This window comes from Nyctibius grandis, chromosome 1, assembly GCF_013368605.1.
Source record: "Nyctibius grandis isolate bNycGra1 chromosome 1, bNycGra1.pri, whole genome shotgun sequence".
In the NCBI taxonomy this organism is placed as follows: Eukaryota; Metazoa; Chordata; class Aves; order Nyctibiiformes; family Nyctibiidae; genus Nyctibius; species Nyctibius grandis.
The window spans coordinates 105,902,838-105,915,395 of record NC_090658.1 but is presented as its reverse complement, the minus strand read 5'-3'; the positions used below and the strand labels follow the sequence as shown (position 1 = coordinate 105,915,395).

Below are 12,558 nucleotides of genomic sequence, written 5' to 3'. Positions count from 1 at the left end.
CAAAAAAGCACCAAACATAAGGCTTATTTGAAAAAAACCCACACAACTAAACAGACACCAAACTAAAGTGCTTTTATTAAAAACTGAGTAAAAAAAGATCACAACTCCAGTCAGTCAATATTTCTTCAAGAGTAACTTTATTCTGGGCAGGAGACTTGACACAGAAGGAATGAAACAAACATTTAAAATATTTTTGAACAAAAACACTGAATAAACAAGAACCGTTATTTCTTTACTCATTCTGACAATTCTACCCTCTCCTTCCATGAAAGTTCAGAAATGTTCTTTCAATATATATGTTTTCCTCCTCACATTCTGGAACATCCTACTCGTATCAATAGCCTTACTGGATACAGAAATACCATGGAAGTGGGTTTTCTGGCTTAGGTGGGGTGTGGGGTTTTTTTTTGCGAACATCATGGCACTTACACACCACTTTTACAAAAATCGTGATTACAGAGGTGAAGGAGTCTGCTGTCAGGCTCCTTTATTTCCACCAGTCATTTTTACACGTTATGCACAAGCCTGAGAAAATGTAAACAGTAGAATTCTAAAAAAAATTTGCATAAAGATGCTGCTAAATATTAAAACACAAAGTAGTAGGTTACATACGATAAATTCTCAGATATGCTGCTCGTCCAGATTTCAGTATAATAAAGACCTACATCTTTTCCATATCTGTATTGCACGCTGAGACAGCACAGCAAAACACACAGCTCAGTCAACTCAGGCCTTGCTCAAAAAGAACTTTTTCCAACTTCAGTAGGAATTTGCTTGAGTAAAGGCTACAAGTGCTGTCATTATACTTAGCTAATTTTCTGTCCCACTAAGTTAAAACTAGCACAAGTGATTCTGAGTATCAAGGTTATTAGCTCTTTTCCAAAATAAAGGCTTTAATTTGGGAAAGGAAGAGATATGCCAAAAAAGGTACTACTACTTTTTCTCATCTATTTGACTGACGAAAACCTGAATGCTATAGTCAAGAAAATTACTGCAGGGCTGATAAAGGCTCAGAGATTACAGGCCAGGTTCAGATTCATCCTGTATTCCTTTAAACACATGGAGTAGTCCCCATCCTTAGTAGAGAGACCCAGGCATCTCCAGGGGGCTACTATGTTCTCAGGTGAGCTGAATTTCTCTTGAGACGATTCTCACTCACCATTGGTTTAAAGTGTCAGCTCACAACAAAGGAGCTCACCCTTAGGTGCCTGTGGTCAGGTACGATGAATCCACGCCTCAGCAGCCCGTTCTTGTGACTTGTTCATCTCCTGCTTCCATTAGTAGGAATTAAGCATATGGAACAGACTAGTCAAATTGCCTACTTAGGTCTAGGGGTACTCAGGATAGGTTCAGGGTGTTCTCCAAGACCAATTATTCAGTGATAAAATAAATTAAATGATATCACGACATAAATACAGGTATTTATTTCCACCAAGAGAAACAACTATCTTTCCAGTTCTAACACAAATATACATATTTCCCTTTCCACTTACTTACCCAAAGACACCATCAATGTGTGCTTCAGAAATCGAATGGCTGCTTTATTTTACTGCTATGTGCTGGCATCACTGCTTTGGAAGCAGTTAGGTGTGGTTTGGAGTTACAACTTGCTAAGAACAAGTAAAGGAGTAGCTGGACACAAAACATGTCCTTGGCATGTGTCAGCCTTACACGCATATTTTTTTTTAATGCATAGACCCTTTTGCTCCCTTTTTGTCGTGTACTGTCTCACTGCAGACTGAGTCCATAAAAGCAAACAGGGACCAGTGCTCCTCACGGTTCCCCCTGTAGCGCTGAGCCAGCAGCCTACTCTAGGGTACAGTTTCCTTCAAGTCCCACATTTCTCCACAGTAAGTCCTGAAAAGGCCAGCGTGTGTTACCAGTCTCCAGTCCAGAGTGGCTGCCCCTTGTGGGTGCTGGCAGAGCCCACAGAGAGGATCTCACCGACACACTAGCCATTCGGCTCCTTCGAAATGGCTGGATGCTGAGAACCATACCTGCTCTGGTCCCCTTAGACTGGATTTAAGTCTCATAAATACACGGTTTGCCTGATCTGTTCATAAAATGAGCTCAGAGAGGTGAGCATTTCTGTACGCTTCTGCAGGAAGATGCACTTTCACAGCACCTTTCAGCTTTGGCGGTGCTGCTCCAAAAGGCAGCTATAAAAGATGCTCTCCCACAGCACTGTACTGTTGTATCTTCCTTCTGTGGAAGAAGGGGCAGGAACAGCCAAATGCTGACTGTGATCTAAATGAATCTTCCACTGACGGCTGGACTCTTGGCACCCCTTTCCAGTGCAGAATTAAACCAGAGTATGGGGCTATTTTCTTTTCTCTGTAACCTGATAATTCATTTTCTCTTATAAACTGAGTTAAACTGCTCTTCAAAGAGCTGTGTCAGTTTCTGTGAAGTCAACCACAATTTTAGAACGTTTTTTGGCAGAACCAGGTAAGGTCCCATTTTTCCCAGTAGAGCCTGAGGGCCTGATTTACAGAAGCTGACATATTCTTCACAGAGTAAGTGAAGATGTATTAAGAACTGAAAAAAGCTTTAGCTGACTCATTTCCTCTGCATTTTTTTTCAGAAGTGATTTAAAACAGTGTGAAAATTAAGTCAGCTGCATAGATATTGTTTCCTTATACTCTGCTGCTGGCGTAGCACTAATACTTTGTTACTCTGAAACCAGCTTTATAGTTGTTAATACTGTCTTAAAAATGTCTTCAGATCTTATATTCCCAACGATAACAAAAAAAGAAGAAACAGAATCTGACTTTTCTCCTTAGAAATCATTAGAACATCTAAATTTAACAGAGGTAGGTCCACATTCTATTTCATAGTGAACAATGCCAAGAAGCAACTTTGAAGCAGGATAAAAGAGCACTGTGTCAGAAAACAGACCTACAGAAGGGTATTCACCCTTCACCAAACAAGAAGGTTCCGCAGATTTGGTAAAGGCAAAAGAACAGAGCTGGAAAGCTGGAGAGCAGTCTAACAAAAACCTTTTAAAGGTAAAAAGAAATTTTAAAAAAGCCTCGCACTAACTTCCATCAGTCTCTCAGTGACTGCAAAGGAGAGTTCAGACTGTTAGTCACTCAGTCCTTTGATGTCAGTACAAAGCAAATGAGTATAGGACAACAGCAGCGTGGCATCGAGACGTGGCATCACTGAAATTATAGAGCCTCATTTAGCACATAAGCTTCAGAAAATGTCAAACGAATGCCCCTTCCTCAGTACCTCTTCCACTGCAATATTGCACCACTTTGCTTTTTTAATCCACTTTTATAAAAAAGTTGAATCTAATAAAGGAAAAGTTAAATTTTTAAAAAGTTCATTATAAAAATCTATCATATAAAAATGCCAAACCCCCTAAGCCATATATACAAAATGTATCAGATTTATGAAAATAACTGGACCCAATTATATAACAAAACAATTTTATACAAAAAGGTACAAGATTGCATTCAAATTAATACAAATAAAAGTAAAAAAACCCTTCAAAATATCTCATTCATAGAAGATCTGTTTCGTTTAAATTTACAGGTATATAAAACAGTATCAAATTGTCTCATGTTCGCCACCATATCATGGGAAACACGCACTGGTTCAGAGAGTATTTCCACATGTCACCGGTGAGCACCATACTTTGCAGACCAGTCAACACGCCCGTGGATTGGCTGAGCTGGTGGTGGGAGAGGCATTAACCTTGGGGTGCTTTTTGTAGGTGAATTGAACGATGGCCGTCCAAGATGGGGTCTTACTGACTTCAGAGAAGGATAATCTAACAGAAAAAAGAAAATGCCATGAGATAAAAGTTCAGTGAGTAGCTGTCCACACTCAACAGCAACTGGATGCAGGTCCAGATCCTTATTTCTTCAGGAAATAAGCCTTCTTTTTTAATAGAATTTGCTGTTGTGAAATAATAGTGGATCCAATCCCTAAAACGTATTCAGACAGGGAGTATCTATATCATTGATTTCACAAGTGTGAATTCTGTGCCAGCTCTCACACCAGCCTCTAGGTCCCACTGAAATATGCTGTGGATAAAACCACATATTTCATAAACAAGGTAAAAATAAACCAAATCCTTCTCCATATGATGTTCTGCAAGGTTGTGAACTGTAGTTCTAGTCAGTCAAATATTTACAAATAAAGTAAAGCAAAGATATGTAGTTCAGTGCTGCACATATACAGCATTACCAGAATAATGATCAAGGGACCAAGATAACTTTGGTACTATACTTACTAGAAGATGGATCCACAACTGGTGCTAACTGAACCCTCTGCCCAGCAGAGCCTACTTCCTTCTTCAGAAATGAAGGGATATAACCAGTAGTTAGACCGCTTGATCCTACGGGCCCTGAAAGAAATGGCAAGGAACACTTGAGCTCAACACAACGGATCTCCCATACTATCAACAGATGACAAAGGTGTGCTCCGATGGGTCATATTCAAGATCAAGCATGACCGTGGACTGATGAGAACAAGAACTTCATTGAAGACACTGGAAATCCACAGATCCTATATATACCTGCATTCAGGAGACTGCCAGCATCAGATTGCATTAAAGATGAATGGAACACAGGTACAAATTGTAGTCTCAGAAAGGCAATTTCTGCTTCTCCCTGACATCTCAGCTTTTCAAGGTTTCTCAAAGCTTTCAAAACTTAGGATTTCAGTTGGAATTACTTTGACTTTCAGCAACTGGGTCCTATGAATATACTCACTCTTGATTTCTATGCAGTGAGTCTGGGGCTCTGGTGCTACACAAAGCTCTTACCGAAGCCAGTAAGAGCACAACTTAATAAACTCGGACAGATACATGTTCCAAATTTGGAAAGCAGCTACGAAACTTGTTCCTAAGGTGTGCAGGAACAGATCTGACTGACCTGTAGGATAAGCCGCAGAAACTGGAACAAAAATAGTTACAAATGAAACAGTCTAGAGTCATAGCACAGATGGACACCGAACAAGTTTGCATGTCCAGATCAGATCCCTTGCACGTATGCCTGTAATGTACTAGAGCAGTAAAGCAGCGGCAAAGCATATTGTGGGGAATGATGGTAAAATGTAAAAAAGGGAAAAATCTAATGATGTCCTTGCAGCTACAAAAAAAGCAAAAACTTGTAGAAGAGCCAGGAAGGAGACATGGGCTATGCATATAAAGGTTCTCATGTAGTTTAGCCATTTACAACATCCTCCCATCTTGAATCTTTAAAGAACAATTTCCTGATTAAATTACATCCACAATTTTAAGTTTTTTATTTTTTAAACCAGAGTTTCTGAAGTCCCAAAATGTTTCTTTGGGCCAAGATTCAACAGATATTTTCTCAATCAAACATTTTCATAATAAAATTGCAAAACAAGTATTGCACTGCAGAACTGTAAGATCACATGAACACCTGAAGCAAAGAAAGATTTAGAGAGGAAATGCATAGATACAATCTAGAAACATCAACATGTTTATCCAGTAAAATCTAATGAAAAAATCTACAAATAAATTACTTCAAATCAAATAACAGGGATTAAATACCTGAAATACCAAATGCCCCCAAAACCTGAAGAAGAAAAATTGAAGAATTTTGCTTTTGGTCTGAATTTTTTAAAGCTACCATTATTTCACTATTTTAAACAGCATCAATTAAAAGACATGATGACAGATTTTATTTGCTTTATTCACATAACAAGAGTGGTGTGTATGGCTAGTCAATTTAGACCAGCTTCCTCCTCTATGACAGTCATTTAAGCACCAGCTGGACTAAACTAATTTGGAAACCTGAAAATACAACTTAAAAAAACTGATGAGGGAAACAAAAGGCAAGATGAACAGACCTAAGCTGTCCAACCTTCTATGCATGTGGTACTTCAAACCAGACTTTTGGGGATTCATTGGAAGAAATTACTGTGTTTCAGTTTAAGGTAATCTCCAAATCCAAGGAACAGTGCTCATAGCTGATTTTGACAGAAGGAACAGACACGGTAGCAAATATCTTCAGAGATGACAATGTATTAGAAATGGGTGACCCCAGAATACAGCTGTCTGGAATTGCAAAGACATCACCTATCACCTTTTCTCAGTGTGTTAAGCACAGCTTCTTACCTGAATTCATCCTGTTAATACTTCCTCCCAAACCAGAAGCTTTCCCGGGCAAACCAGAGCTGGGCCAGGGATTACACAGAACAGACTCTTTGTTGGAAGTGGAGACTATGCTATTCCTTGTGCTTATTCCTATTGCAAAAACGCAAAAATTACCATGCTGACATCTCTGTTGTTACACAGGCTTGCATTCATTCCATCTGATGCACAATCTTAGAGCAGATGTCCAGTTCAGTGAACTTAAAGAAAACCTTTTCACTCTTAACATGCCTCTGGGTTACTTCCCACCCTCTCATACAGGAATGCCATGACTAGCCATAGGCCCTAATCCTGCAAAGGAATAGTGTAAGTAGTTCCACTAGCATCAACGGCTGCTTATGTGAAGGGACAGGATCCTTACATCAAGGTCACAAATATTCTGAAGTAGCAGAAGGCAAACCTTGCTACGTAAATGAAATCTATGCTTCATATCAAACATAGCATTTTACAGCTTTTAGACTAACAGTGACAAGATAACCTGAGAGTAAATAATGGTAGATCACATTTCTCATAGTACTGTACTCTTCTTTGATGTATCTACTGAAACCACAGATTGTGCAAACAGTTTGCAGTTCATATGTCACATATTATTTGTATTTAATATACATCCCAAGTTTAAGCAGGGCACCTAACATGCAAGGATGTGCTCACAATTTACGGTAAAGCAAAAGCAGGCTTGGGACCAATGTGTTTTACAGCCTCCTCTAGTAACACAACTTTTAGCTAACATTGCCTTTATAAACAGAAATTATGAAAGACGACACATTTATATTCAGCTCATTTTAAATACAGGCAGACATGCTGTCCACTCCCTGTACTTCATCCTGCCCCAGTGCTGGTCTCTGTATAGCACAGGTTAACAAGAAGACAGGCATGAAATTCCTCTATAGAGACATGGATTTGCATTCTATTTAACTCCAACCTACAGCAAAGCATATTCCCACTATTAGTTAGCTTCTGTTGTTCATGGCATTATATACTAATGAGGTAAACATAGGGCACTTTCGTTTCCACTCTAGAAGACCAGTCTTATCCTTCTTAGGGAAACAGGGAATAGCTTGGCACATTAACAGACATTTTCTAACACACTTCAAAGTATGAAAGAGTATCCAGTAGAAGGAAGAAGTACCAACAATGCTGTCCCTTTCTTGCAAGCAGGATCTATCTATCTCAGTTGCTAGACTGATAGACCATAGTTTGTATCATGGCCATCTACATTAGCAAAGCTCTTGCTCTTCTCATTTTCTTTAAGCAATAGCCCCCTTCCACAAGCTCAAAGGATAAAGCCTAATGTACCAATGACTATTCCATACCACTGTTGGAATTACAGGAAGAAAAAGAAATAAGTACTTTTTACTAACCAGGTAGATACCTAGAATGTCTCAAGTAGTGTTGCTTTGCTGCAGAAACCCGCAATGTGGGAGTGTCCTGCTGTGGAAAGGTCGCATGGGAAGGTGCACTGCTGCCAGAGCCTACAGCATCCGCAGGCTTCAGGTCCGAAATGCTTTCAAATCTATAACCCAAAAATTGCTACACTTAGTCCAATTCTTATAGCATATGTTTATCCACAGTTGGCCGCCTCATCTCCTTCTCATCTCCAGGGATCACTTCCTCATACTGTGTTTGCTACAGCATAAACACACAGACAACAGGGAATATTTTCAGCCTGAAGCCATACAAGTGCCCCTGAAAATAAGATTTTTGCACTTCTAGTTCCCTTATATATTGCTTTTAAAGTTTTTATAAATCACACAGTAAGTTTTTCTCTACTGTGAATGATCCATGGAAACTGCAGCTTAGAGTCACCCCAAACCAGTTTATATGCGTGTAATATGTCAAAATGGTTCATATGTGAAATAGAAAGTATATATTCAAAGATGAGCTTTGGAAGACTTAAGCTAAGCATCATTTTCAGTGGGGAAAAATGAAGAAGGAATTGTATAGACAGGTGCACTGTCCATCCAAAAATGCATTGCAATTCAAAGGTCAGCATTCAACAAGAAGCCAAGGCAAAGCAGGAGAGAGACAAGCTGCATGTCCTTTACTGGCCTGGATATATGTTTCTAGATCCATAGAAAGCATAAAGAGCAACGTTATGAAAAAAAGATGAAGCCTAAGGGAATAAGACCAAATAGCATATGGACATAAAAGAAACCAACTTACCTACAAAGAGTTTCATCACTCTGCCTCTTCTTGTTTTTCAAGTCTATCCTCGTGATGGAAGAGCTGAAATCAAGGTCTTCCAAGTCATCCCAGTCTTCAGAACTCTTCACTGTTCTAGCAAGATGTCCCCATCTTCGCCTAGTTTTTTGTTTCAGTTCACCATTTATATTCTCAGTCCCAGCAGACGTTTTCTGTTACAAAGATTGAAAAGAAACAAAGCCACACACTTACACCGTAAACCAGGTGACAGGAACAAAGAGGACTTCTTTTCCCTGTCTCAAAGAGTAATAGTGGTAGTAGAACTGTAACAACAGAATCCCGATCTTACATTAAACATGCTAAGAACACAATCTGTAGCCTGTAGACGTTATTACATATTTTCTGCATTTCATCCTGTAATAAAGTATCTTGCACTGACAGAAGAATAAATTTCTTAGGTCTCAACTCCATTTATATTTCACTACACACCTCCCAAACAATTAGCTCACGCTCAATTTTTATTTCTTGACCCATCCTGGGAGTACAAAACTGCATGCACGTTCATGTTTCCACAAGCCTGTGGCTAGACGTTTATAAAATCTGTTTTTCTTGCAGGACAGCATAGGTACAAATTTGTGTCTCTTCACCCATTTAAGCTCATCAGTATATTGCAACCTGTGCAACTCTGTACATGGCCAGTACAGATCCTATTAAGACAGATCCCTTAGCAGCAGCATTCACACTGTCTGCTCTCGTCATCTATCTTATGAATCCAGTTTCTTTGTATAATCAACAGAAATGGTAGGTTCTCATGCTGAAAGAAGAATCTGTTGTTTTTCATGGCCAGTATAGAAGCCCAAAGGGACTATTATTCTCAGTCACATAAATTGCCTTATATGGATGAAGGCAATAGCCCCCTTCCCCCTCATTTCAATACTGTTTAGCTTAATACTTTTCTCTCTGGCATCAATCCCATTAATATTCTGACCACTGTACACCCTTTTTACTCATATGAAATCACAGTGTCATCCTTTAAGTGGTGCTTTACAACAAAGGGAAGCAAAAAATAGCTTCGAAATGAGAAATCGACTGCTTGTTTCATAGCAATTGGATTTAGATTTCAACAGAGTAACTTCCAGTTTCTAGTAGAAGGTTATAACTACTCTTTATTCCCATTTTCTGTCCTTTCAGTAAAGTATAAGAACCTTGAAAGAGAATAAGAAAAAGAAACACAATTAGGGAAAAATCAGGCAGCACATCAGGAATTGTATCTTGTGCTAGTGGACCTTTACCTGTGGAGGAACCTTATTGTGAATTGCAGGCAGAAGAACATGGTTAGACTTGTCCTCCTGTAAGTAGTTACTGTGCTCAGCCCCAGAGTTGTCTGTCTTATACGGGTACACCAAGTGCTGAGAAGTCTGGCTTTGTTGAAAAGGCCTTGACGAAATGCGGGAGTGAGGTTTCAGAGGGGGTTGTGCTGGAGGGACAGGCTTAATATGCAGAGATGATTTATTATGCAGTTCCTTTTGCTTCCCTAGTTCCTGAACACCCAGGGCATGCCCAACCTGGAAGTACGGATATCGAAGTGCCTAAAACATAATGAAGATGTTAGGATCCAACTTGGGAAAGCAAAGTTTTTAACTAACCTTAGCCCTGTGTGATGGTATAAATTTAATTTCCTTTTTTTCTGAGGTGGGAAACAGCAGAAGACCCGTCTCAACACTAGATTAGTGAGCACAATCCACTTCAGAATAATACTGCAATAGTAGAAAAGTTTCAACAGATACCACATTACCAAATCCTCTGCGGACTTGCACAAAAGGAAAAGGTTCTGCAGAAGTAAGATACTTAACCAGGTACACGGCATCTAGAGGCATGTTTCATTATGTGCCATCCCTTCGTGTGTGTGAGTGCATGTGCAAACACATGCACACCTGTCAACACAGATTCAGCCACCAAGACTTGAGACACCCCAGAGACATCCCATCTCTTCCATTTTCCAGTTCCAAGACTGAAGCAAGTGAAAGAAATACAACCCTTATGAAAATTAGCCTCTCTCTTTTTTGGAAGACATGTTGGTAAAAATATCTTTATCCTGCCTTACAAGTAATTAAGGAGTTGTCAGCAAAGGCAATTCATTTCTGCCCATCTTGCTGTTTCAGGTATATTCATCTACCCTTCCCAAAGACTTCTCACTGCAAAAAGCTTCTAAAAGCTCAGATTCCTCACCATATTTTTACCTTACTATAAAACATTTGTTAATGGCTCTTAATACCAAGTTATAGTCAGTATTTTTTGCTTTTCGTTACCTTTGAGAGTTCTTAATATATTTTACTTTGTAACTCCTTTAATCAGCTTTAAAGCTTTTTACTACAGTTTTTATTGAAGGTCCGATATAATCACAAAGGTTCAGCTACGGTCCTATAGAAGTCAAGTCAGATTTGAATCCAGGATCACATCTGTTCTTCAAAAGGTGCCCTGCTCATTTCCTTAGTTGGGTACTACCACTACAGTACTGATATCTGAAATCAGTGGCTACCACCAACAACATCAACTGGAGCGTTGTATGTGCAATAGTTGGGCTATGCTTACGTACAGGATGTTGGGACATATCTACAGTGCAATTGAGCTGAGACTGCCCTGCAAAATGCCTTGTACAAGCCAGTTTTATCCAGGCAACACTGGGCTGGACGAGCAGACAGTGAGGTGGACTGAAAGCTGGCTGAACAGCCAGGACCAGAGGGTGGTGATCAGCGGAACAAAGTCTGGTTGGAGGCCAGTAGGTATTGGTATACCCCAGAGGTCAATACTGGGGCAAATACTGTTCAATATCTCCATTAATGATGTCGATGGTGGTGCAGAGTGCACTCTCAGCAAGTTTGCTGACGACACAAAACTGGAAGGAGCGGCTGATACACCAGAAGGTTGTGCTGCCACCCAGAGGGACCTCAACAGGCTGAAGAAATAGGCTGACAGGAACCTCATCAAGTTCAGCAAGGGGAAATACCAAGTCCTGCACCTGGGGAGGATTAATCCCATGCACTAGTACATGCTGGGGTCAACCACCTGAAAAGCAGCTTTGCAGAAAAGGACGTAGTAGACACCAAGTTGAACATGAGCTATCAATATGCCCTTGCTGCAAATAAGGCTAACGGTATCCCGGGCTGCATGAGCAGGAGTGTTGTCAGCAGGCTGAGGGTGGTGATCCTTCCCCTCTGCTCAGCACTGATGAGGCCACACCTGGAGTGCTATGTCCAGTTTTGGGCTCCTCAGCAGAAGAGAGAGATGGACATAATGGAGACAACCCAGCGAAGGGCCACAAAGATGATTAAGGGACTAAAGCATCTCACATATGAGGAAAGACTAAAGAGAGCTGGGACTGGAGAAGAGAAGGTTCAGGGGGATCTTATCAAAGCACGCAAATACCTGAAGGGCAGGTGCAAAGAAGATGGAGCGAGGCTCTTTTCAGTGGTGCCCACTGACAGCACCAGAGGCAATGGGCACAAACTGAAACATAGGAGGCTCCCTCTGAACATCAGTAAATATTTTTCTACCATGAGGGTGACTGAGCACTGGCACAGGTTACCTACGGCAGGGAGGCTGGTCCAGATGACTTCCAGAGGCCCCTTCGAATCTCAGCCATTCCGTGATTCTGTGGCATGTATCAATAGCAATGAAAGACAGCATCACAGCCTTCAGCTGTACATCCTACCTTCACTCTGCTGCTATTCACAGTGACTGGATTATACTTAATTCAGGTGTTCTTAGACACACTGCAGTCACACATTTGATCATTGAAGCACACACCCCATGCAGCTGATGTTGCATGCAAAAGATTAAAACACAGTAATCAGTTACTCCCCTTTGTCTTGCAAAGTGTTCTTGGCTTCTGCTCTTCACCCTTCTACGAACTGCATACCTGAGCAACTGTTAAATGATTGTCTATTAAAGGTGTCTTGCAGTGAAAGGAAGTGTCACATGCAGATGTGAGAAAAAGAAAACAAAACCAAACCTGACTAGCTGTTGGCCGCTTTTTGGGGTCCCACTGCAGCATGTCTCGCATAAGCTGCACCGCTTCACTGCTAGCATTGGGTATGAGGGTTTTTAGGTTGTTGGGCACACACTGAGGCCAGCGAAAACTCATGGAGGCTGAAAGCTGGTAGCCTTCAGGCCAGTCATTCTGGAAGAATGAGATTTCCGATCACAAAGAAAGTTCAGCTGTAAAGTATCATAGTGCCTAAGTACACTACCATATATTCTCCTGTCAGTAACAGACTGTGTCC

General features: G+C 40.5%; 1 protein-coding gene across 9 annotated transcripts in view; it reads right to left on the bottom strand.

Moving 5' to 3' along the window:
- Positions 1-120: 120 nt before the first annotated feature.
- Positions 121-12,558, bottom strand: part of CILK1 (ciliogenesis associated kinase 1) — a 32,848-nt gene continuing 20,410 nt past the window's right edge. For 7 of the 9 annotated variants that reach the window (XM_068415508.1, XM_068415516.1, XM_068415482.1 and 4 more), the window contains 7 exons: positions 12,288-12,455; positions 9,568-9,864; positions 8,297-8,487; positions 7,495-7,646; positions 6,098-6,226; positions 4,244-4,357; positions 121-3,778 (listed from right to left, as the gene is read on the bottom strand). In XM_068415508.1, coding sequence (XP_068271609.1) covers positions 3,624-3,778; positions 4,244-4,357; positions 6,098-6,226; positions 7,495-7,646; positions 8,297-8,487; positions 9,568-9,864; positions 12,288-12,455 — 1,206 coding nt within the window. In that variant the 3' untranslated portion in view covers positions 121-3,623. The remainder of the gene's footprint in view (positions 3,779-4,243; positions 4,358-6,097; positions 6,227-7,494; positions 7,647-8,296; positions 8,488-9,567; positions 9,865-12,287; positions 12,456-12,558) is intronic. The other 2 variants (XM_068415542.1, XM_068415532.1) reach the window with 2 other exon arrangements.